This window comes from Heptranchias perlo, chromosome 22 (assembly GCF_035084215.1).
Source record: "Heptranchias perlo isolate sHepPer1 chromosome 22, sHepPer1.hap1, whole genome shotgun sequence".
NCBI classification, from domain to species: Eukaryota; Metazoa; Chordata; class Chondrichthyes; order Hexanchiformes; family Hexanchidae; genus Heptranchias; species Heptranchias perlo.
In genome coordinates, this window is record NC_090346.1 from 36,694,484 (window position 1) to 36,720,789 (window position 26,306).

The 26,306-nt window shown below is 39.9% G+C and overlaps 1 protein-coding gene across 3 annotated transcripts in view; it reads left to right on the plus strand.

Annotated features, from left to right (window-relative positions):
• The window catches only part of mrtfba (myocardin related transcription factor Ba), a 199,398-nt gene extending 177,048 nt beyond the window's left edge, over positions 1-22,350 (plus strand). For 2 of the 3 annotated variants that reach the window (XM_068003261.1, XM_068003262.1), the window contains 9 exons: positions 4,550-4,681; positions 5,785-6,032; positions 6,956-7,106; positions 10,398-11,432; positions 12,142-12,282; positions 15,167-15,313; positions 16,302-16,445; positions 16,994-17,054; positions 17,967-22,350. In XM_068003261.1, coding sequence (XP_067859362.1) covers positions 4,550-4,681; positions 5,785-6,032; positions 6,956-7,106; positions 10,398-11,432; positions 12,142-12,282; positions 15,167-15,313; positions 16,302-16,445; positions 16,994-17,054; positions 17,967-18,505 — 2,598 coding nt within the window. In that variant the 3' untranslated portion in view covers positions 18,506-22,350. Of the gene's footprint in view, positions 1-4,549; positions 4,682-5,784; positions 6,033-6,955; positions 7,107-10,397; positions 11,433-12,141; positions 12,283-15,166; positions 15,314-16,301; positions 16,446-16,993; positions 17,055-17,730; positions 17,768-17,966 lie in introns of all 3 variants that reach the window. The other variant, XM_068003263.1, reaches the window with a different exon arrangement.
• Positions 22,351-26,306: the final 3,956 nt, after the last annotated feature.

Below are 26,306 nucleotides of genomic sequence, written 5' to 3' on the forward strand. Positions count from 1 at the left end.
GAAAGGACTTTGTCCCAAATGTAAATTGAATTGTATACTGTCAGGATGTTAGCAGATGCTTGAGATGCAGACAATGTGCGATTGCTTACAAGCCAGACAGGTCAGCACATCTCCCTCCATTTCCATCTGTCCCCATGCAACTCTGTAGAGACCACTGCAATCAGCCCTTGGGTTCATCTTGCTCACTGCTGAAGGAGTGAAATAGTCAAGAGAGGCAGATCGATGCCCTTTGAGCTGCTGCTGCTGCTGATGATGATTGGCAGTTATTGCCTCAGCAAAGGGTGTAGGGCCTGCTGCCAGTTTGAGCCTGGGGTAGGTGGCATGGCTTTACTTTAGCAGCCAAGAAAGTTTAATTCCTTTTGTCAGTGCTATTTCTTCATTAAATAGAAATTTAATAAATCTTGTATCCTACAAACTTCAAAGCGGTTTGCTCATCATCGACCCCAAACTCCTAAGGCTTCATTTCTTACATAGTTCACGTTACTGTATTTTCTGAGGCAACAGTTGGCCGCCATTAGCTTTCAGAACATTCCTAAAATTAACTTTAATGTACTTTTACCAGTTCAAACCTCTTGTATTTTTTTAAATGTATTTCTCGTTTTTTTTAACAGAAACCTTTTAAACTTTTTTTCCCATCCTGCATGGTTCCAAGAGTGGGATTCAAATTTTTCCTTTAAGGAGACCTGTCCTGTAATGTTATGTCACGTAACGTTAGCTCATGATGTCAACTATAGATGCAATACCTGTTGCCACCACATAACTGTTTTTAAACACAGTCCGCACCGCTCAAAGCATCCGCATTTAAAATGACCAGTCTGTCATATCGCCCAAAAAGCAATAACCATTATCCATTAGCACTGAAATCAGTTTCAACAGTTGCCGGTTATAGCATCTTAAGTGCTCCGTTTACTGCAGGCAGAAATAGCTGTGCCTACCAGTTCGCACCTTGTTAATGTTTAGTTATTCTAATCCCCTAAATTTGCTCCATTCGCTAAAATTGATGGGATTTTTCTAACTGTTTTGAAACCCCGGCTGATCTGATCTTTCAACAGCAGAAACACGAAAAGGAAGGCGAGATTAAAATCAATCAAGGTATAAATAAGTTTAATGCAGCGGGAGGCGGTCAGTGCTGCTCCTGATCCGCTTGTGTGAGAGCCGCTGGTACCGTTAGGGTTTTAGAAATTGTCCTGACCCAAAGTCACAGTAGCGTCTGTGTGACGGGAAGAATCCCGGAATCAGAGAGGACCCATTAACGGGCACTTACTAGGCCCGGAAAAAGGGAAACACACAGCCAATTGGAGGGAGCTGAAACATGCCGATTATCTCGACAGAGACCCGAGCAACACTGCAAGGCAAACTGCTCAATAAGCTAAACATGGCAGCCTCTCTGCAGACAGTCACCAGCCCTTTCACTGATATAGTGGGTGGCTCTGGAAAGAACCTTTGCTTATTAGATTCATTCTTGGCCACCTTACTTGCTCTTGGTGCTCCCATCACTGATCCTGGTCGTCTTGTTGTCACGGGCCGCATTGCCGGCCAGCTCCATGATTTCAGCGATCAGGTAGGTACTCGAGAACAGCAGCCAGATAGACGAGAGGTCCAGCCTAGACACATTTAGCATAATGACCCATATAGCGGGCAAATCGCAATCGCACGAGCGAGCCCACTATAAGCGGTGGGGATTGTATATAACAGATGAGTATTTTGTGTAATTGACTTTTTAATTGTAAACAATTTTACAACACCAAGTTATAGTCCAGCAATTTTATTTGAAATTCACAAACTTTCTGAGGCTTCCTCCTTCCTCAGGTGAATGTGGAAGGAGGAAGCCTCCGAAAGCTTGTGAATTTCAAATAAAATTGCTGGACTATAACTTGGTGTTGTAAAATTGTTTACAATTGTCAACCCCAGTCCATCACCGGCATCTCCACATCATGACTTTTTAATTGTGAGTGATTGACAACATTGTCTTCAAAGGCCCTCAAACTCTATAAGATATAGAAGTCTCCGGTAGCTTTTAGTTCTGGTGTAAGACCAGTGTATTCCACGGCCTATTGAAGCTCACACCCTTCACACCTCACTCAGCAAGATTGCAAAAGAGAAAACCAACTATTGTCTTAACGTTATTATTCCAATTTTTGAGCAATTGTGCAAGTACAATCCTGCTTGGGCACTTGTTACTTCCAGTCAGGGACGGATTAATGCACGAGCCTATGGGACCTGTACTCGGGGAACCCAGCCAAAAGTGGGGCTCCCAACTCAACATAATGTAGAAAAATTGCATAGAGCCGCTGGATCACTTTAATTTATAGTGATATGATTTGCTTTATTATTAATGTAGTGTGTAAACATTCTAGGGGCCTATTTTTTAATGCTTATTACTACAGTTTTGAGTTTTAATGGATCGCGGCAGGAGGTTGTGTAGGGTTGTGGATAGGCCCTGAATTTTCTTGGCTCACAGGGTGCCAAGAATTCTTAATCTGGCCCTGCTTCCAATGCACTCTATTTTAGATGGGCCACTAAATCTGCCCTATATTGTAGATGGGCCAAATTCAGAGCACCAGCAGAATTAACTCATTGCAGAACTGTTTCCAGTGGAAGAATTTCTGCAACTTATAAACATGAGAAGTCTTTCCATTGCAGAATATATTTCTGTGAATTGCCTCATTGATGTAATGAGATATAATGATCATTGAAAACAGAGTTTCCACTAAAATGCTTTAAACAGTGGAAAATTGCCAGAGCTGCTGGGAAATAACAAACATATTAGATTCTGCATGTAATTAAGTGTTGCTCGGAAATTCTGTGACCAGTTATGTAAAACCGTAGGTTTCTGAATTGTAGCTTTGATTAAAGGAGAGCTCAAGATCTTAGAAGTGGTTACCTCGCCTGATGTAGTATCATCTGTTTTATATTAGTATTTGAACTTAGTCTCTCCATGTGCCAAGTCAGTGGTGGTGCATAATGATTTTAGTCTTTCATTAAAATGAGTAGCAGTAGGAGTGGTAGTCGCAGTTGGCAGCAGCAGCACTAGGGATCTGCACTTTTTGTTCATTTATATGCACTAGTTTTATTCCCTTAGAAGCCAATCTACTAGTTGCTTAGTTGGAGGGCTACTATACCTACAGTGCCAAAATGTAAAAACTAATTTCAGAGTGAGGTTTACAATGGTAAAGGCATCTTGATAAATTGCATAGACCTGCATGATTATATGTTAACAAGGATGGAAAACAGGTTCCTAATTTCATGAACGATCATGGGGAATGTTCAAGTAAGATACCCTGTGACTGTGCCTAAATTAAATTGCAGGTTCTGTGCATGGGCAGTAATTGTAATTACAAAGGAGCACCAGCATACAGTACCACAAAGTGGTGGGATGCTTGTTTAATCCGCTGTGTTCCTGATCTCGGGCAGTCCCGCAGGGATAGGAAAATAGGAAGCCGGATTTTTCCCGGACAGCTCTCATGCACCTCCCAATGATTCACTCGGAGAAGTGGTGGGAAAGGCTTGGGAGCCGATTGCTTGCCTGAGCTGTCATCTCCAGTCAGTGTGTAGCCTGGAGTGCCAAGGCACACTATAGAAAGGGTAGAGGGATCAAAAAACAAGTATAAAAATGCAAGTACAAACCCTAATGTTAAAAAATTAGGTGGTTGGGTGGTCTAGCATAGTGCACAGTCACTCATCAAGTCTGAGTGCTTTGTGACTAGTTTTAAGAATACTTTACGACTTTTTTTGATGGATTGAATTGGATTTAATTGATGGTTTAAATTGACTTTACAAACTGTCTGATCAATTTATCACCCCTCCACCAACCATCCAATTTAAATTAAGATGGAAAAGAAATGTGTGTTCCAAAACCTAATGTTTTACGAGTGGGTTTTCAGCCTGGGGAACACTGGTCCTGGGAGATCATGGAGAAATAGCCAGTAGCACTTAAAATAATTTTTTAATTTAAAACAAAACATAATATTGTGCATGTGTGTTTGTTTTTAGAACTATTTCACTGGGGAGAAAGGTTACTTTGACAAGAAGGCTGTGGAAAGGGGAATCATTTTTAAATTTTCTGTAAGAAAAATTTAACAAACGCTTAAAATTTAGCTAATCAATTTGATTAAATAAGTTATAGAGATTTGTTCCCTGGGAGATAAGACAGAAAGTGCTGGTTTAAAAAATAAATTATTTTTGAAGAACAAAAGAATGATCAGACAGGGTGCGTCTTGGAGCTTTGTATTGGGTATCAATCCAAAATACAAAAAATGAGTATGTTACGGTGCAAATTTCCTCACACAAAAAGCATCGTCATTGAACAAGCTGCTGAATCTATGTACATTGATGGTGGCTTTATTTTATTATCGCATTGATAGAAAAAAGCTCCTTTTCCATAACAACTTTAAATTATGGTACTACATTTAAAAAGTACTTCCCATTTCTTTGGTACTGCATGGAGTAATTTTTAATTAGTACACAGTGGCTCTTAGATAATACAAATTTTCTTCTTCCTTTCACATATTGCTGAATCTGTCCTGATTTTTTTCCCAATTTTTTATAGTACCACCCACAGCCAATGCCTGACTTCCTCAAACCTGCACCTCTACCTGATCAGCAAGGCATACGTTCAATAAGTAACACACTGTCCATAAGTACAGCCGTCTCAACAAAACCTACTCCAACCCTAATTAAGGTAAGTCTCTGGCATGCTCCAACCTTTATTCTGTTGTCCCTGCTAGTGTAGCACCAGCTTCATTTGTGCTGGGATGCAAGTTGAGCTGCGCTGTGCAGGAATTACAGACCTTCCATTTGCATGATCAAATGCATCCGTACATGCTTGGTGTATGGCAAATCCTGCCTAATATACGGAAGTTGTGTCTTTCCTCCCCGCTTTAGTCCAGTGAATTATTTTCAATCACAGCAAAATGGAGCAATGGTACAGTAGGCAGCATACATTTAACAAATAAATTTTAAAAGTGGGCTTTGTGCCAGCTGCGGTTATACTGACACAAAGAAAAATTGATGTAATACCATTTCTTGGAAGTGGTCTCTCTAGAGTTAGCAGACTGGAGGTCAGGCCGGCATTGTCAGCATTATACTGCACTTTGAGGATTAGTAATGGTATGGCACCAACCCCACATGGATAGTATAACAGAGATACAAGAGAAAACTCTCCTGACAAGAAAAGGAATGATCTCATCCCTACAGTGTGATCACAGGGGTGTGGGATTAAACCAACAGGGCAGAACTGTGCAGCAGACTTCACTTCCTGCTCAATTGTGTACAATACTTGTACATGTTTTCAACAATTCGCAGCACACATATGGTTACATGATTTCAAAAGGTAAACCTTTAACCATTTTCAGATGGCCAACTGAATTTTTTTAAGAATTGGAGGGTTAAAAAAAACTCAAAACATTTTTCTAAGTGCAGGAATCCTACTTTTGAGTGTGTGTACTTAATGAATGGTCATAAAAAATGGAAACAAATATTTTTAATGAACAGCTTTCCTACTATCACACTTTGGGAGTGAAATCTCTCTTGTCGATAATTTCGATGAAAAAGATGGTAAGAGTATAAAAAGGGATTTCCCATTTTGCATGTACATCGAATTTTTCACTGAAATTATCGATGAGGGGAATTTCACCTTGTATGTCCTAGTATTAAATACTAAGTAAACTACAAGTGGAGAATATATATTGTGATAAATATCTATTATAGTTAAGATCAAGATTTGTTTGTGAATGCTGAGATACTAATCTGGAATTGAAGTCTTTTACATCAATTTTACACCAGCAAAGCCAACCCAAAAGTGCGAACGAAAAGAACCGGAGCAAGAAAAGCAAGGATCCGAAACCCAGAGTGAAGCAGCTGAAGTACCATCAGTACGTCCCACCAGACAAGAAGCACGAGAAAATTGAACTTCCCATGGATACAAACTACTCCCGGCTCCTGCAGCAACAGCAGCTTTTCCTCCAGCTGCAGATCCTGAGTCAACAACAGCAACACTACAACTATCCGGCCATCCTGCCTGCACCACCAAAGTATGTAGCACAATCCAGGCAATTCCCTTTCACATCTCTAAGTGTGGTACAACTTTAGCCTCGTATTGTTTCTCCAATGTCTAATTGGTACACGTTCAAAGGTTTTTCCTGTTCACCGTGGAGATTACACTTGGCTCTCAATGTTTCTCATTGTGCCAAAACTAAACAAGATCCTGCCTTTTCATCCTGAAGTTGAATTTGCAGTATCAGATTTCATTTTAGGATGAAAGCAATTTCATGAATCTTTTCTTTTGCAACTGATGATTATTACGATATACTCTGGTGCATAAATTCACACAGCTTCTTAGAGGTCCTGTAGGTATGACTTACCCAGTGGTGCAAGCAATTTTTGACACTTGGCTGCCTGGTATGAAAGTATTTTTTTTTCTCTTTTGCCATTTTTCACCCTTTCTCTCCTGAAGGTACTGATTCTTGCTGGGGTATAGTTACATGGACTGCACAGTTATATGGACTGCAACAGACTCTCCGGTACTTTGCTCAAGTGACTACATTTTATATACACAAGTATAGAGAGTGAACGTCAGCAGGCTCTGTAACTGTGGAACTGTGGAAGGTAGAACAGCCAAACCCAACCCAGTTCTAGCCCGACGTCCACATGGGCAAACTTTCCTGCAGATGGATGGCGTTCTGGAGTAGGATTCCCAGCTGATGTTCTCCCCCAGCCCAGGGACGCTGAGGCAAATTGTAGCCATAAAGATGCATGATTTTTTTAATTTTCACAAAAAAAGACACTTGTTATATATTTGATTGACGAGTGCTTTGACTTAATACAGAAGGCACAGCAAGACAAAGAAACTGCTTCAGGATTATTGTCTGACAAATGTTGAGTGTGTGACGCAGAAGCAGGCTTCTGAGTTAACGAGCATTATTTAACAGCGGTTATTGTACCTCTGTATTCCCAGGTCATCTAATGATAAGCAGACAACTAGCAGCATAACCACATCCAATACTCTGGCTAACTGCACACCGTCATCGTCATCATATGTCACACGGCACAACAACACAGCGTGCAGGAAGCTGGGGACCCTCCCCTCTAACCTGGATGACATGAAGGTAGATACATTAAAAAGAATGCAAAAAATATGTTACCTACTTTAAAAAGCTCTAGTGAGAAGAAGTACAACTCTGTTTATTTAGTTCTTGCTAGTATCTGTATATAAATTGCGCTTCTAATTATTTTAAACTGCTTTAGGGACAGCTGATTCATTTGGATAAGCTAGAGTTTGGATTTTCTCCCTACTTAGAAGCTTATTCTGATTCCAGGACTGCCAGAAAAGAACGCACTACATAGAAATGAAGGGGTAGAAATTAGTGTGGGCCCATTTCCCTGCAGCGGCCCTGAGGCGGGGGGGTTGGATCGGGTAACGGGTGGGCCGATCGCCAGGCAATCAGGGTCCCACGTATGGCTTAGGATCCCAATTTGCGTATAAAAAGGGGCCTACCGCCTGAAACAGTCAGGCGCCTCAACGGGCCTCTTTCAAAATGGCACCGGCCGCACCGTCAGGGTTAACGGGCGATAAGGCGATTTATCCTATTTTGAGTTTAGTCATTTGACATCTAAAATGACGAAACCAGTGGTCTGTCAGGATAGATTAGAGTTCTCAGATGTCATTTATGTGTAATTAGATAATTGCTGTATTTGCATGTTAGTTATTTCTGCACTGTTTTGATAGAGGAGCACACTTGTACAAAGATTAACTGCTTCAATGTGAATGAAGCTGCATAAAATCTGTCTCCAAGTGGTCCTGTCAGCTGTGCTTTTAACTTTGACATCTGTTTCCCATTTCATTTTACATAAAGTATTCTATTTTGGAGCATGCATGTTTCATTTGAAACGGCTGCTTTCATTCCGACATGATTAATATGTGGCTTTTGGGAAGCAGATTGTGTTTAACCACTACTTCATGTCCACTGGCATATATGCTGCAGTGGTGCAGTACTGCCACCTCCTGTGTGCTTCTAGTCAGCAAGTTTCTGAGTAGTTTACTTCTTGTTCAGTTTTCTTCTTGTTTTAAATGATTAAAAAGACCTTTCATTGTATCTTTAAACATTTTGATTATACGTTTTAAAGGCAAATCCCCTTGAAATTATGGATTTAGGCTATGTGTTAATAACGTGAATACTCGAGTTTGAAGTAAATTAAATATGATTCCGGTAATGCTGTAGTGACACTGTTGCAGTTCACGAGATCACAAGGTAATTACAGATGAGGAAGACCATTTGGCCCATCTTAATTCATCCGTCCATAAAGTCCGCCCATTTCAGCATCCAACTTTTCCATGGTTTTTGCCTCCTATACCACCCGCTAGCAAAATGTTAATTGGAGAACCTGGACACTCGACAGGGTCAGGGGCAGAGGTTTCTGGCAGGCGTATCCTAACACTTCCACTTGGCCGTAAGCCTGCAGATGTTTGTGGCCTGACAGTTTTGAATTTGGTTTCCACAAACAGAATAAGTTGTATTTTTCTTATTTCAGGCATAGTCCTGACAAACTGCTCCTTTATTTTACAACAGGCTGCTAATAAAATTATGAATTTATCTAAGGCATTTATTTCAGTAATTTATATATTTGCATAGTCCCCATATGCCATTTCCAGAACCCCAAGCATTAATGAATGTGTGTCTAGGACTAGAGTAACATACTGTCTCGTTTCAGGATGTTTTCACCATTTTTCCACAGAAAGGATGTGAAAATATTTAACTTTTTAAAGCAGAAGTGTATTCTCACAAGGATAGAAAAAAGGCATCTAGATAAAAGGTGGTTAATATGCTAATTGGAGATTGATTGCCCCAGAGACTAAATAATACTCAGTTTATTAGCTCATCTAGGTAATTGGAAAAGTACACTTCACAATCATTGTATTGCAAAACCCTTTGATCTCTGTCTGTGAAGAGAGAGATTAAAAACAGGACACTACACAAGCAGTCAGACAGCAAAAAGCAGGTTCAGATGACAGAAGACTGCAGGGAGAGGAGGTTCTGCCCTGGGCTGTAGGATAGAATATGGAGGAGTTATTCAGCATAAGTTAAGTAAGGTAACCCATCGATGTTGGGTATCATAGTGGGTTCAGTATTTTTTATCTTGTGTGAAGATGTCCCAATTTGAACAAAGTAAATCTGATCATAACTGTTGCTCTGTATGTTCACCTGTGTACCAAAGCAGCTTAACAATTCAAATAAAGTCATGCCTCACCTAGTAGTAGCTGAATCCACTCTCATAGAAATTGAAGAAATAATATGTGAAAGACATGAGTATCCAGTTCAGTTCACAAGGGGATGCTGTTGTTACATCTCTGGGTTATGCTATTGTACAAGTAAAAGTAAGGCAGTGTGAGTCAGCCTCTATAAAAATAAAACACTCCGACCACCAGTAATTGATGGCATTGAACCCTGGAATCATTTAAGAACCAGCTGGATGGATCAGCTAGGATAGTCCGAATGGCCTTCCTTATCTGTAACTATCTAGTGCTTGTGTACTTCATATTCTTCCCTCTATGATTCATCAACCCACTTACCTCGTGTGACTGGTTTAGCTGTCTAAAGGCATGTGTCTGATTTATGGATGGTTTTTATGTGTCAGAAATGTTTTCTGATCACTCTCCTGCGATTTTGCTATAAATATGTGAAATAGTGTTCCTGCACCAAGCTGGTGCTTATATTTATAGTTATATGGATGTGTGATTCTAATAAATAGTCTGTAGTTGCACCAACCCAGTGAGCAGCTGATGGAGTTCAGGCAAGTTTGTTAAATGATACATGTTAGGGAAAAGAAACACAATTCTGCCCAATGAACAAGTAAAAAGAAATAGTGGGAAATTTGCACAGAATTCAAATATATCCATGCTCGTGTATATAAAGTATTTTTTTATTATGAACTTGATAAGATTTGAAATAAAATAACTACTTTTCAATTAATGGACAGTGTTCCATGTTTTTCATATTATGCATGTGATACGTGCTGATCTACAAATATGTCCACTAGGTTTTAGAGTTGGTTAACTCACTTGTCAAGTCACTGACATGAAAATGACAACTGAAGTCCAATCTTAATACATTCTGAGAAAATAGAATCTTCTAATGTTTTGGACAGGGTAGAAAAGTACTCCTGCAACACAAAAGGATCATTAGACATAACTTTCTACTGGGACTGGCCAGATGGACTAGTTATGCTCTTTTCTGGTCCTGTACATTTCTAAGTTTATAAATTGACTTGGCAGTCTCAGGACTCCCTTAAACATAAATTAAAATCCTCCCAAAAACTGATATTGTATTTTTTTCAAACTTGAAAAATGTTTATCCTTTATGATTGTTTAACCTATTGCTCCTCTGTTTTATTTTGTGTAGGTGGCAGAACTGAAGTTGGAGCTGAAGTTGCGAGGACTCCCAGTGTCTGGTACTAAAATGGACCTTATAGAGAGACTGAAATCATACCAGGACTTAAGCAACACTGCTGTAGGTACAGCAGTAGTAACAGTCTCCACCTCTCCTATTGCAAGGCATCAGACAACTGGGACATTTCCTATTGCTGCTCTTAGTAGTGCCACAACCACCACAGAGGCAACCATTACAACAGCGTCTAACAACCTACAATTCTATGAAAATGCAATCTCCCCATCTCCCACCTCTCCAGCTCCCTCGGAGCAGTCTAATGTGAGTACTGACGACAGTAATCTCACAGATATGTTTACAGAGCTGGTGACCATGGTTTCTCCTTCCCAGCTCCCAATTCATGCTTCATCTGTGAATATGACAGTTAATGAAGACAACATAGGGGTGAGCATGGTAACAAATAATGCTACTCCTCAAGGTCCCAGTTTGTCAAGTATGGATACTGATGCTGCTGAAAAAGATCGAAAACTACAGGAGAAGGAGAGGCAGATTGCAGACCTCAAGAGAAAACTTGAGCATGAACAAAAGTTGGTTGAAGAACTGAAGATTCAGTTGGAGATTGAAAAACGATGCCAGCATCAACAATTTGCGACTGTGAATCAGAAGCACTTGAACGCACCTGTCAAAGAGGAAAACACTCTCTCCAACTGTCCTGTTTCAAGACAGCCCCTAACAGTTCCCAACCAACCCTTGGATCCTCCAACCATCACTGATGTTGGGACTTGCAGCCAGAATGCAATGAAGAGAAATGCTTTGCTTGTGAAACAGGAAGTTCCACTGGCAACTGCTAAGCAACAGAATGCAGTCTCACAGTTTTATGTAAGCCCACCAAGACAAACACCAACAACAGTTATTGCACAGGCTCAGCCTCATGCTTTACTGACCACTCAGGCAGGAACTCAGCTTTTGCTCCCATTGTCCATCCAAGCACAGAGTACAAACCTCTGCAACGACTCAAAGCATTTACACGCAGGAACAGTTAAATTACAGGTATATTTACTGGATTTGGCTTTATTCTGTGTGTGTTTGTTGCTTAGTGTGCTAAATTAGTTTCCAGCTCATATGATGATGAATGATAACCAATTCACACTAAAAGGACAATGTCAAATAATGTAAAATTGAGTCATTTATTTTCAGCATTTATTTAACCATATAGAAAAGTATCTTATAAATTCAAGTCCTGGATTATTGCCACAATTATAGGAAAAGTGTAATTCCAGACCCACTAGGACCAAATATGTTGGGATGGTCAAATCCCAAACTCCCAATACATAAGAAACGAATATGGCAGAATTCCGGGATGTAACACACATTACTTGCATATTCTCAGATGAGCCTCTTCCTTTCATCAATATGTAGGGAAAGTACCAATTCTAAAGTATCCTGATCCTTTTGTTACAATGGCCCAGAATTTGCTGGGGAAATAACAGTGAGTTTAATGCACACACAGTTATTAATGCGTTTTTAAAAAAACCTTGCAATTTGTGGTGAGGAAGAGATATGCTGTGTATTGTGAATTGCCACAAATTGCAGGACATTTTGTGCCACACTTCCGTTAACCTCGCAAAAACAGAATCTTGCCGTCAACCACCCCATGAGTGGCAAGAAATTGCTATATTTGCACCGTATGAATTAAACTGGCGGCAGAAAGTTAGGACTGCTATTTGCACTGGTAATCTGTTATTGTTTTATTTTGCAGTCTCATTCACAAACCCAGGTGCAGACACCAATACCTGTCTCTGCCTCTACTCCTGCCCAGGCTTCAGGCCCTCAGAAGCAACCACACACACCAAAACCTGTGCCCCAACGTAGTCTGACCCAGAACCCTCAGATGAGAAAGGTTTGTAACGAAAATGAAAGTGCTATTGCATTGTGCTGTGTAATAAAGTCGGGCCAGCCCTGATTTTAGGCTGCACTGGAGTATGTTACTTTGTAATGAGCCAACTAACCACAGGTGGAGACTGGTTTAGTTTAAATTTTCTATTATAGATCTTTACTTTCCCAGATGAAGTGCTGCTATAATAAGCTGAACTTTCAAAGATCTATCATCACTGTTCCATAGTTTTAATATTCAGATTTTAAATCGTATGTCTCCATTCTCCAGAGAAACTATCCAATTGTTGTAGTCAAGCCTTAAATGACCCAGCTATTATTTTACTTCGCTGAAGATTCCTTAGAGTTAGTTCTAGATTGTGATCTGTATGCAAGAATATCCTTGCAGTACTTTTAATTGATATAAACACAGAAAAACGATGGATGGGAAAAGACCTGCTGGTCCATCGGTCCTGCCCCACAGAGCCATGATCCCTTTAGCATCATGATTCCCAACAGTCCCCATCCCCAGCAGGCATGTAATCTCATGGGAGAGGTAGAAAATAAGATAAAAACTGACGGCCAATTTGGGGAAAAAGAAATGGGAAAATTCTTCTCCAACACCATGAAGTGGGGCTCACCATGATTTATGTTACTTTGTATCACACCTACCTTTTGTACACCATGACTTCCAGCCTAATCAGGAATTGGTCCAGCTCTCTTTTTTGAAGGTATGCTGGAAATCTACACGCACTAAACGAGCAGGCAATTTGCTCCATTGGTCAACTATCCTCTGGGAGAAGAACAACCTCCCACATCTAACCTAGTTCTATCCCTGCCTAACTTATACACATGACCCCTGGTTCTCCCTAACCTATCTAATTGAAATTATCTATACTAACACAGTCAGTCCCATTATTATTTGAAACTGTTCAATCAAATACCCACAGGGTGTACACTTCTCTAAAGGAAATAGACCCAGGATTTAAAGCCTATTAGGGTAACTGAGGTGTTTGAAACTGGGTATTATTCAAGTGACCCCCCTCTGAACCTTTTACAAAGCCTCAATGTCACCGTTTGAGGGGACCTAAACTGGACATAGTATTCTAAGTAAGGCCTAACCAAGGTCTTCTTCAAGGACAATATGGTGTCTTTTGTTTTATATTAAACCATTTTATCAATGCAACCTAATACTCTATTTGCTTTGGCTATCGCTTCACGGCACTGCTCATGAATCTTAAGAGAATTATGTACCAACCCAACCAGAATTTTTTTCTTTCTCAACAGACTTTAGTTCTATACCCTGTAGCGTTTAAGTGTACTTGGCATTGGCCCTGCCCACGTTCTTAACACTACATTTATCTACTTTAAATGTCACTTGGAAAACACGAGCCCATTCCCCCAATCGCATTAAGATCCGCTTGCAGTAGTTTTCATCCACGGTCCTAACGCTCACACAGATCATCTGCAAACTTGCAGACCGTTTCCCCAACACCTACACCTAGGTCATTATTGAAGATCATAAAAAGCAACAACCCTGACGTCAAACCCAGCAGGCCACCACTGGTAGCCAGTCTCCCAAGCAGATCCACAGCCATTAATAACTATTTTCTGTTTATGGGAATGCAGCCAATTCTTAATCCAATCTAACACCCTCCCACCAATTCGCAAGATTCTATCGTAGAGCAATCTATTGTGTGGCACCTTATCAAAAGCTTTCTGAAAATCCAAGTACACCATGTCTATCGGGCTACCATCACGCACCAGCTAGTAACTTCTTCAAATATTCAAACAGATTGGTATGGCATGACCTTTATTTCCAAAAGCCATGTTGAATGTCTCTAATGACTCCAGGTGATCATATAGAGTTTCTGTTACGATCCCTTCTAGCACCTTACCTGTGATAGAAGTCAAGCCAATAGGCCTATAATTCACTGGTTCTGACCTGGCGCCCTTTTTGAAAATCGTGCTACATGAGTTTCCCTCCAGTCCAAGAGAACAATCCCTGATTAAATTAGCGAGCTGTTAAATATATGAGCATGGGGTTCGCAAAACACAAGTCCTATTTCTTTAAGCACCTTCGGGTGGATGTCGTCAGCACCAGCAACCTGATGTGTATTGGGATTCCTAATTCTTTCAATGATGGAATCCTCATCTACTTTGATTTTTACAATTTTCACAGCAGCAATGCAATGCATTACTGGTAACTGAGCATCATTCACAGGAATGAAGACTGATGCAAAGTAATCATTTAAGTTTGCTGCCATACCCTGGGAGTCCATTCGAATCTGTACTGAGGAAACCTTCAATGGCCCAATACAATCTTTAATGACCCTCTGACTCCTGATGTAGCTTTAAAAAAAAACTCTCGCCATTTATAGTATATTTTGATTTTGTTATTTTCAGTGCTCTTTTATGTGCCCCCATGTACATTTCTAAGTCTGACAGGACATGCAGGCAACCTGCTCCAGAACCTCTACCCTGTCTCTGGTTCTTAAGTTGGTTGTTAGAAGCTGTGTGAGAGCATTATGTTTTTTTAACCTTGCAGTCTTTGTAGAAACATCTACTTGAGACATGCCCCTAGCTATATGGCTAAAACTGTAAATTTCCAAAATGGGGAATAGCATAGCTTCCTGTAATATTTCTCCATTTCAATCATAGTGAAACCTGATTCTTTGGTCATTATTTAATAATTATGCATCAGATTCCTGAGCTGCAACATGAAAACATTGTTTTATGATTTACTTAGTTCATAATCTCAGATGGTAGAGTTAAAGTACAAGTTTAAATATTCCAGATCTCTTTTATGGAAGGAAGCAATATTTGTTATGTTTCGCGTTTTAACGCAGCAGGATTAATATGTATTGTTCAGAGGCTATGTAAGAATTTTACTGAATCTTGTAAATCCACAGGTTTTTACATCCACGTCATCGACCAATGCATTTCCCCACCACATTCAAACGGCAGCAACAGCACAGCAATGTTTCATAAACAGTTCAGCAGGTAACGTGCATCACCCAAGGATAAGCAGCGTTAATACTCTACTCAATGGAACCAAGGTAATTGTGGAACTAATATCAAATCATCAGAAAAAGCAATGGCAGGTTTCTCTTTTATTTCTTTTTGTTTGCACTTTTAAACATTTATCAGTTGCTATCATTGGAGGGGAGGATTTGGTTTTGGTAATGTACTTTATTAGTTTTCACATACAGACATGATAATCTCCCAACTGTATCAACCTTTAAAAACTTAATGTGAACAACCTCAGTAAGGAGACTTCCTCCATTCTCTTTCTCCCATTAGGGGCAGCAGTCTTGGCTGTTGATCAGTTTTTGCTTCACCTATGTGATTCTTTGCTATGGAGATATATGGGGCAGGGTAGGAAAAGGTAATTAGAGTGGGAGGAGGCTTGTGTGGAGTATAAACCCCGACATAGACCAGTTGGTCTATTACTGTGCTGTAGATTCTGTGTAATTCTATGCATTATGTATGATTAGGAGGTTAATGATATACGAGGGCTGCACCATGTCTGGACGGGACAGGCTTAATGGTCCAAATGGTCTCACTTTCTCACTACTCATCCTCTGCTTATTGAATTACAGGATTTTTTTTTGCAGATGTTAGATGATAGAAAACATAGGCACTATATTTTGAAAACTCCAAAGGAAATTAAGTAATTGAAAGTTTAATTGCTTATTATTACTAAACACAAAATATATTCCAAGTACACAAATGGTACTAAATGCTTAGGATGTGGACAGTATTGTTGCAATAAGTTTCATTTATCTTTCTGACCTGTAATATTGTTTGATATACAGTATATGTATACTTCAATTTTACCTTTTGTTGGTATTGCGCCTGAAATATAGTGACTGCCTTATGAGAGTAAATTGTTTTCTGTTAACTAAGGTTGCTTTTATGAGACCTTTTGTATTTCCATTCTTGGTTCACTAGTTAGTAAACAGGAGAAAATTCCAACAAGAAGGAATTACTCCTAAATAACTTCTAAGTAGAATAACCCATATTGTATTATCCCTATTTCTGCAGTCTGGACCACCCACTTCTCCATCTCGGTCCCAGCAACAGTTTGTAGTCCAGCACTCGGTCTTCAGTAACCCTGCTTCGAAAGCAAAAGATCCTCCTCGATATGAGGAGGCAGTCAAGCAGACGCGCAATCTGAAACAGCAGGAGGTAAGCATGGTGAGGGAATGAGTTACATGCGGTTAGGCTAATGATCTAACATTGAAGTATTGGGGAAGATACTGCAGTTAATACAGTGCTTTGTGGGACAGAAGAAACAATATGAATAAATATGAATAAAAGTCATATAGAGGGAATGCAACTGATTCACAGCTAATCATATCTAAGTCTAGTTGAAATGCTGCTTACACTGTTCCACCCTCCTGCGTATACTTGATTAATTTAAATTAAAAACAAAGCCACAGTGTCGATTAAAAAGGTTGACATGAACTGGACGCAGGAAAAGTTCCCTGCACCTGAACGGGGTGGGCCCGAGGCACATCCAATATTGAGCCTCAGGCCTCATTTAAATGAGACCGGCGAGCTGCCGACACTGGCTGGGCATCCCCAGGCAGCTCGCAGGTGAAGAGTTCAAACTAATAAAAGGCAAATTTAGAACTTATATCAGGAAGTTCTCCACACAAAGAGTAAATAGGATGTATGTGGAGCACATTGCATTCCTGTGAACTAAAGATGAAGTTTTGTGTTTTTTTGTATAGGTGTTCAATGCACACAGTCAGCAGATGGACGACCTTTTTGATATCCTAATTGAGAGTGGAGGTAAGGTGGATTAAATATATTGACACTGTAAATTAAACTATTACATTAATATAACATTAGTGAAATGCAGCTTTGGTATGTGGAAGATAGCAGATGAAGAAGCTAGATTACTGGCCTGAGTGTGGTCTTCCTCATTCTTTGAATAGATATGCCACCATATACCGAGCACCCACACTGTCATCCTCCCCATATCCTGACCTGGGATTTATGAGAATAGGTAATTCTGCCATTTATGTTTCATAATTGGATCCATATGTAGTTTACCTGAAAGAACCTATCCTTTAGTTCTGTTTGCCATGGAACGGTTGCATGACATATATGATAGTCTAAAACATCTATAAACACATGATTGTGTTTGTTAAACCATTTTATTCAGTTGGGAGTAGAGTGATCCATCACTTATACCATGATCAGGTCATCCATAAAAGAACAATGCCTTTCAATGCGATTTATGCCATTATGGGTCTGCCATTCTCTCTTTCAAGAAGATGGTGTCCTTTTAAATGGATAATGTTCTTGTGATTTTCCTTTTGTCATATTGAGAAATTATTTGGTATAGATAGAGTGGGACAATCATTTACAGATTGAGGAAGACCTCAGCATAATAGGCTATTGTGCTGTGTTTCTAAATGGTTACTTTTTAAAGATTTTTTTTTCTTTTTCTAATGTTTTGCAGCTTCCTATTTTGCTAAATTCAATCAATTGTGGAAAAGGTACTAAGGAAACTGGTTCATTACTATTGAAAATATGCACTAAGAACACTCAAAATTGACTTTTTAAATATAGTGACATATGTGAAATTCTCCAATTTAGCTATTTCTCAGTTACCATAAACAGTAGAATTATTAGAAATAGTTTTTTAAAAATCCGGTCGTTATGACACTAACTTTACCACCTTTTGTTGTGCAACAGAGATTTCACCAATTGTAAAAGAAGAACCATTGCCTGCTACCAAGATGAGAGCTGTTGTAGCCAACATCTCCTCCTTGCCTGTAAACACAGTGTTATCTCGACCACCACCACGAGTTCAGATGGCACCTCCTCCATTGTCCCTTGAATCAACAAATGATCCAACGATTGGTTCAGAAAATCAACTGGAGGCCTTTCTGGATGGTACGTTGTCATCTGTTGCCAATATTCCTCAAATGACAGTCAGCCAAGAGGGCTCAGAGTCCCTTTCTTTAATGGAGGATCTTCAGAATGACCTACTGAATACGTCCAGCATTCTGGATCAGCATCATTCCGCAATGGACACCTGTGATATGCATTTCACTGCAGAAAATTCTTGCCTGAACTTGGACCTCCCAGACACTAATTTGGACAATATGGACTGGCTGGATCTGACAATGCCGGGTTCCACCACAGGACTCACTCCCATTAATAGTGCTGCTCCTAGTGTATTTTCCACTGATTTTCTGGATGGTCATGATCTTCAGCTACATTGGGAGTAATATAACCAGGCTTTTGGTGGCACCCTAGCAAAATCAGTATCTTTTCTTAGTGTTGTGTGTCAATCATCGGGTAATGGTTAGTACTCTAAGGTGGTAACAAAACAAGCCAAGTTGAGATTCTCGGGTCCAGCTCACTTTATTGTCTCTAGATAGAAGAGTGGGCAGTGACAAGAAGTGATGATTCAGAGCAAACTGACAATCTGACAGTCTGGCCATTTTAAGGCTTTATACTTTTATGTAACATTTTATTCCAGTGTCAGTGGTGAATATTACTGTTCTGTTGAAATGAAGGTTGAAATTGGAAAGAATTTCTTCTTCATGCAAGTGAGCTTTCCTGTGGGTGGCCTGAGCCAAAATGCATGGTATTGTGGAGTTTATTACACTGGCTGGTTCAGTGAATTTTTCTCAGTCTGAGTGAAATGTTCCATTCTTTAGAATGCAGAAATGTTTTTGAACTACTTAATCTTCTTTCCCTACTTTGTACATTTTGTTTTTCTGTAATATTTTCATCCATTTTATTACACAAAGGAGATATAATTGTCCAGGTTCAGGGCAAAATCACTGTTTATAATGACCACGGATGCTGAACCTCAGTAGGTGGCACTTTGAGAATTTATGTGTAATTCTTGGGTCGATGTTAATTCTGCAAAACCCTGTGGGTGCCATATGTCAACCAGAGGCTCTTCTGTTTCATTTCAGGCAAATAACTTTTTGTTGTCATTTAGAATCTGTACATTTGGGTACTGATTAATGAGCCTGTAGTATCTCTCTTTCTAACAATCCACCTGTCAATTTTTCATATTTAATCAACTTCTCCAGTATACAAAGGTGGACAAGGAACTTGACCCTCAAACATTTAACCAAACTTCAAAAAGAGTGATCAGGATAAATTATTCCAATGCCAAACATGTTCCCATTCCTTTTTTTTATGTTAAATTTGGGTCGAATCCTGCAGTCGACCCAGGAAAAAGGATTCGGCAAAATTTACATTCTTGACTTATCTTTTTATTAAACTGAGCCCATTGAATCATTTATGAAGGCCATTCCAAACTCAAAACAATTAGGAGAGAATGTAGTAGTGCTAACTTAATAAATTCTTTCATAATTAGCAAAATGCCAGCATAGTATTTGAACTGGTAACTTTTAAAGGGCCATCTTCTTGAAGTGATGGGAGAGCTTTATTCAGTTGTTTACAAGCATGAGATACTGAAACACATCGTGTTATTGGCGTGCAATGTCAACCCGATCAGAATGGCTCTTCTCCCTTCCCAAAAAAACAGGATTTGCCAAACACTACATGAATGAAGATAGTTTACTGATGTGATGTAATGTAATGTTATGAAAGGTAATGTGTCCTTTTAATGGAAGTGATGTTAACTAATCAGCCAAAGGGTTTGAAATATAGAAAGTGTAGATTTTTAATCAAACAAAAACTGCAATTTTTAAAATTAAAGCAGGGGTAAGCGTTTTGAGTAGGAGATGAAATTATTTATATTTCACAAGTGAATTAAATTAATAAATGTAGTATGAAGAATATGAATTTATAAATAGAAAAGAAATGATTGCCGTAACCAGTACAGGAATCTATTATGCCTTTCAAAAATCTTAAAATGATTCAGCATTTACCAGAATATGAATTGTTAATTTATGTCATGATGTTCCACTCGTGCCATCAGTAATAATTTGTATTCAGATGGTTAATTTTAGAGAATGTGGGATTGTTTAGTCTTCTGAAACGTGATACAACCCACAGTTTAAAAAGTCATGTATTTGGAGTTTGAATGTATTTGTTGTATAAAGTACTTAGCTATGGGGATTCCAACAATGAGCCCATTTATTTTATTTGCAGTGAAATGATCTTTGTAAGGGATTGTTGATTAGGCCCATTGTTTAGATTTACAACTGGACATGGCTTATAGTCCACTTTTGTGGTTGGGTATGGAAATCTGGGTAAGGCAAGCCAAGTAGCACAGAGCAGATTGAAAGCCAAATGTTGCATTGCCATAGAATGACTTGTCAAAGTAACACGAATTATATGATTGGCTTTTCTATGTATTTTTGTACAACTACTGAAAATTGAGGTCAGTAATGTGATAAATGCCAGTATTTCAGAAATATAAACCACTACTAAATGAGACCCCATCCTACTAACAGCAGCAAAGTACTACCATAGCTAAGAAGAATCTTTCCACATTTCTTGTCCAGCTTGCAGCTTATGTCTTCCTTTGTTATTGGAAATGTTACCCCACTCTCAGATCGCCCAATTCCAGGCACACACGCACACACCCTCACAAAAGAAACCTACTCTTGGGTATCTGCCAATGCCGCACTTAACCAGCTATAAGAAGATAGAATAATGGCCTAGGGTAACTGGTACTGCCAGGTTTCTTGCCCTTGTCAGAAAGCACCAGTCTGACAATTGCAACCTTGCAATAATGGCATAGCCAATATTCGGAATTGGCATATGGGCAATCCAGAACACAACCTAACATCGTACCACAGGCATAATAGGTTGAAGCATTTGTGTGCTTAGTCGATGCACTGTACCTTCCCTGTCACACACACTTAGTGGAAGTTTCTTCAGTAGAAGTATGATCTACTTCAGCCAAAGAATGGCGTAAACTAGTATTACATAAAGGTAGAGTGGAGGGAGGGCTGATGATAGATAGATGTGTCATTTCAGTACGGTTGACTTTGCTGTATCTGAACAGGTACAGCAGGTCCGTGGTCTTAACTGCATGTAGAATTTACAAATTTACCCTTAAATACTAAAAGACAGCAGTTCTCAGACTCAAAAAAAGATATTTTTTGAAAGAAATATGAAGGGATTTTCTATTTTTGTGCCAGAATATATTTTCTAGATGTTGATGGATTAATTTCCCAATTGCAGTGACATTAAAAAGGCCATACTAGATGATTTATTATTTAGGAATTCTTATTATAGATGATCCCTTGATTTAAAAGGGCTAAGTTGTTCAATTATTTGAGAAAACAAAGAATAGTGCAGGATTGCAATTCAGCAATGGCTGTTACACCATAATCTATCCAACTATGAATCCAAACAATAGAAGCCTGGTTAGATGCCCATTGTTAATTGTTGATTATTGTGAATAAGGCAGCTTCTCTTGTTTAACTGTGCTGAAATACAAGTTGCCAGGTGGAAATCAGATTATGGACTTTGGTTATCACAATGATGAAAGTTAAATCTTCATGTGGTAAACATACTGAAATATATATTTTACAATATGATTATGTATGTTGGCTTCAGAAATATTGTGTGGCTAGGGAAAACAAAACATAGACTAGACTTACCTATGATCCTGTAACTTAAGCTACAAATAGCTTTTGATAATCGAGCAGTTACCAAAGAGAAAAAATGAATTTTTACCCCTGAATAACAGTACAACTCCATGGTAGAGTATATTAGATATTAGTCATTGCTTATAATAGTAAGAATGCATTTTGTATAAAATGTTTTTCAAAGCCACACTATGTCTTAGCATCTCAATTTATTATAAAATTGGTGAGTCTCCAAAATTGAAATCTTGTACATTTTAGCACTAGATATTTCACATTAGTCTTTGGGGGTCCAGGAAGAATGTAATTTGTGTTTTTCTTCTATATCAAACCATGATGCCTTTGTAATTACTGTTTGCACCCATGAGAAATTCCATATCATGTTCAAATACCATATGTTTTGCACATTTTGTATATATGGAATGCATATTTTTATATGTGTAGTACATTTATCTGCAAGAGCTTTGTAAATATTGGCAGTGTTGTAGTTACTGATATGTATCTCAGCAATTTTGCATTACTGCTGTGTTTCAATAAAATGTTAATGTCCTGTGACTTGCATTCCTGTGTAATTTACTTAATGGAGCTTGTAACAAATTTCAGGTCTGCCTTAGATACTCTCTCAGGTTCAGCAGCACTGGTCACTCCCCACATTTTACATTCAGGAGTGTGCCTTACTGCCTAATATCTAATTGCACAAAAGTGTATCCTGGGGGTGTGACAATAGGACCCACTTGTATACTATGTCTTTCACACCTGCACTTCTTCAGTGTTTTAGTAGGGGGACTGAAAACACTGTAGTGAGACAGAGGCCAGATACAAATTTGTTAAGCTGGTTTATTTTACTGAGAGCAACTGAACATAGAGAGTGACAGTTCCAAGCTCACTTACTGTAAAACCCTTGTGAATAAGACACACCACACAGTCCTACATTAGTGAACTCACAACTTTTCCTGGTCAGCCTTATGTTCTGACTGGCCCTGAGCTTAAGATGACTGCATTTTCCCTCACACGGTCGGGTTTGCTTTGCAGACCTAACTAGACTAACTGACCATCAATGTAGGTTTTTCATTTTATTTCTTCTGGGAAAATGGGTGGGCTGTCCCTCTGACTTCTTTTCCATTCAGTGATTTGCCAGTAAGCCTTTCAATAAAACCAGCTACCCCATGCTGAGCTCCAGGGAATAGATCATCCCAATGATAAAAGGCATGGATGTTCACCAGGATGCCAAAACTAATTTCCATTGTCCAAAGCACTTCGAGCAAGAATCCTGTTCCTGACTGGGTCTCTGCTGCTGACAGGGAAATCGGGGCTAACTGCTGCAATTAATGGAGCACAGCAGGTGAATAAGAAGCAAGGAGAGAGCTGAAACTGCAGGCGGGAAAGCAATGGCAGGAGGAGAAGCATCAGCTGGAGGGTTTGCAATGAGCAGGGTCCCAAGATTCTCATGTGGTGCAGTCAGAGGATAATTTGGATGAGCCCACAACCCTCCTGCAACACAATGCAGGTGGTAAGGCATGACATGAGGAACAGCATAACAACTGTAGCAATCTAGGAAGCCAATGCAGCCTCATGATGTTAGGAAGAGGCCCTATGTTGTCGTCTCCAGAGTGGCAGCAACGACTGCTTTCATAGATGCCATGTAGGGCACCCTAGCTCAGGGCTTTTAGCACTTAATTGGGTTTATTGGACCTGCTGTCATATAGGCCATTAGCCTATGCCCAGCACTAGTGGACATGGTGGAGATTTTACTCCTTTTCACAGCAGTCCTCTCCCATTGCCAGGACAGGATGGAGTTCTGGTCTAGGCATTGTATATGCAAGTAACATGACAACAGATGCAGGTCCTGCAAGGATATCGGCTTCACTTGAGATGAGTGATACTACAGTAGTCAATGGTGACAAGATGGTAGTAAGCATGCAGATTTCTTACAATGCAGTGTTTGTGTCCCACCCAGGGAGGCCTCCTATTATGTCTTATATGGGGATTAATGTTTGTAACTGTCTTTTCCCAATAAAGCTATTACAGATTAGATGAATGGTTGTCTAAGGCAAAGGTTCATGAAGGGCTTGAGTGTGTTAAGTCGATGGTGGGCACCCTATTTCTTGGAAGTAGTTGATGTCCTGCCTGATAAAATGTGCTGCTGGCAGTAGGTGCTCATCTCCTCTCACTCTCGCTAGGTCTCCGCCACTTTCTGTGCTTGGAAGGCCCAATCCCTTTGTAATGGGTATCCTAGATTGCCTGAGAAATAAACTATGTCTACTCCCTATGTTGCATGCATTGAGATGCATAGTGAGGTGGGCATGTCATACCCTCAATGTTGAAGTTGATGGGGCTTTCAGACAGGACTTTTATAGCTACATGGGTGGCATCACTGGCCCCCTACACTCTAGGAACCAACCAACCTTGCTTTTCTGGGCTTATGTGAAACAGAATAAACTTAGTCATGCCTGAACAGGGCAGCCATGATCTGTCCAATGCAGCAGTGAACTGACTGACATGACTAATGTCACCAGTGGCCAGCTCGAAGCATCCAGATGCATAAAAGTGTTGTCGTCCTCAGGTTCTAACAGCAGGCATATCTTTGATGAAAATCAGGGGGAAAACCTAGCCTTCTCAGGCACTGCCTATAGGAAAAACTCTTAACACCTTTGTGGTCTGTAGACCCTATGACGTGGATACCTGCTCGTTCAATGTTGCCTGCGTAGATGATGCACACTCCTGCCTTCCATCCTTTCCTCCTCTGGGTCATCCTCTTCCTCCTCCTCCTCCACAAAGCACTGGAACAATAGAATCCCAAAGGGAAAGCCATCATTTTATTATACACATTTCCCTTTAAATCCTCACCATGTTTCACACAATATCTTTAAACACTCAGATACTGCAGTTTCCAAGTAATGGCAGACTCCGAGAAAAAAGTGTTACAGAATTCCAGTCCTGTGTGACCATTCACCTTCCCAATCTCCTCCCACAGGTGGGGCTCCATACATGTTCAGCACCTCTTCAGAGTGATGGTCATTTGCAGGGGCAGTAAGTAGACAAGAACATGGGGTAGTTGGCCTTGCCCCCTCCTTCATTCAGATGTGGGAGGACATACTTTTGGCAGACAGATCAGGGTCACAACAGATACATGAGGGGAAATCACGGCAGCCATTGTTTGGGGCCTCTCTGCCCCATTTTATTAACCAGACTGCCTCTATAGCAGCCCAACACAGGTGGTTTCTATTAAAAGGGAACTCCAAGCCTTTGTCTGAATCCTAATCTACATTTTTCCAGCTCTGCTGTTCTGATTTTAATTCACAAGTTACATTTAACATAACAATAGCATTTCTAATATAAGTTACAACACGATGCTCCCATGGTAGCATAGACACAAATTTCTGAAATGCGATAGGGCCATCTATAAAAGTATGTTTTACTCCCCCAATTGGTCATTTATTAATTAAAATATTGGGAACATTAGGTACGCTCGTCAATGGTATGCTTCAAAATTGATCTTAGAATATTTTAAAGGAAATATGCAAGAAAGTAAACAACATTCTCCTTGTAATGTACCTTCTTGGCACATTCCATTCATGGCTTCTGGCCAGTTTTAGACAGACTCAGTGCCACACAGGGTGACAAACCTCAAAAAGCATTTCAATCCTTTAAGCAGCCTTTACTAAGGCTGAAGGAGCAGGGAACCAAGAACCCCCCCCCCCAAGGTGCAGGCAAGTGTCAGAGTAGCCCAGCCACTGGCCCCCTTCATTCCACATCCCGATTGATAGTTGGAGTAAAGAAGGTATTGTAGGAGATGATTGCAAGGAGAGTGTGGCTTTCTGTGCCACTCCACCAAACCATCCCCATTGCAGCATATTTATAAGATTGAGCCAAGTTTCAGGCCACAGCCCACTATCACTGGACATGCCAGCTTTATATTGCATAGTATCTGCAGGTCTCCTTGCAAGGACAGCTCTGCATCTGCCTCTCTGATGACCCAACCCCCAAGAAGGCAGTTCCTCAGATCATTGGCAGGCAGGTGCGCAAGAACCTGCAGAAATGGTGGTGGCCTCTTGACAGTTGCAGTCAACTAAGGTACCTTGGCTGTTGATTACTGTCATGTCTTCCTTCTTCCAGTGCCACTGGAGAAATTCTGTGATCAGGATGCCTCCAATGGAATTAGTCTGGCATTCCCATATCTTAGTCTTCTGTCCTAATGTTCTCCCCCTACACTAATTATCTGCCAGAGCAAGGTATTTTCACCTCCATCCCCCACTGCAGTTTTGTAGGTGCTAGAGAGTAGGCATAGAACACCTCTCTTGCAGCCTAATCTATATAAATGCAAGTCTTTCATTAACTTGCCTGGCATCCCACCATGAATCTTTTCTTCCAAACACAGCTGATGGTTATTCTAAAATATTTATTGCTTTCAGCATACAGAAAAAAGTGAAAAACACTTGTGAAATGGTGATTTTTTTTTGTTTAAAACTGAAAAAAACAAAGGAAGTTATTGATAATTGAAATT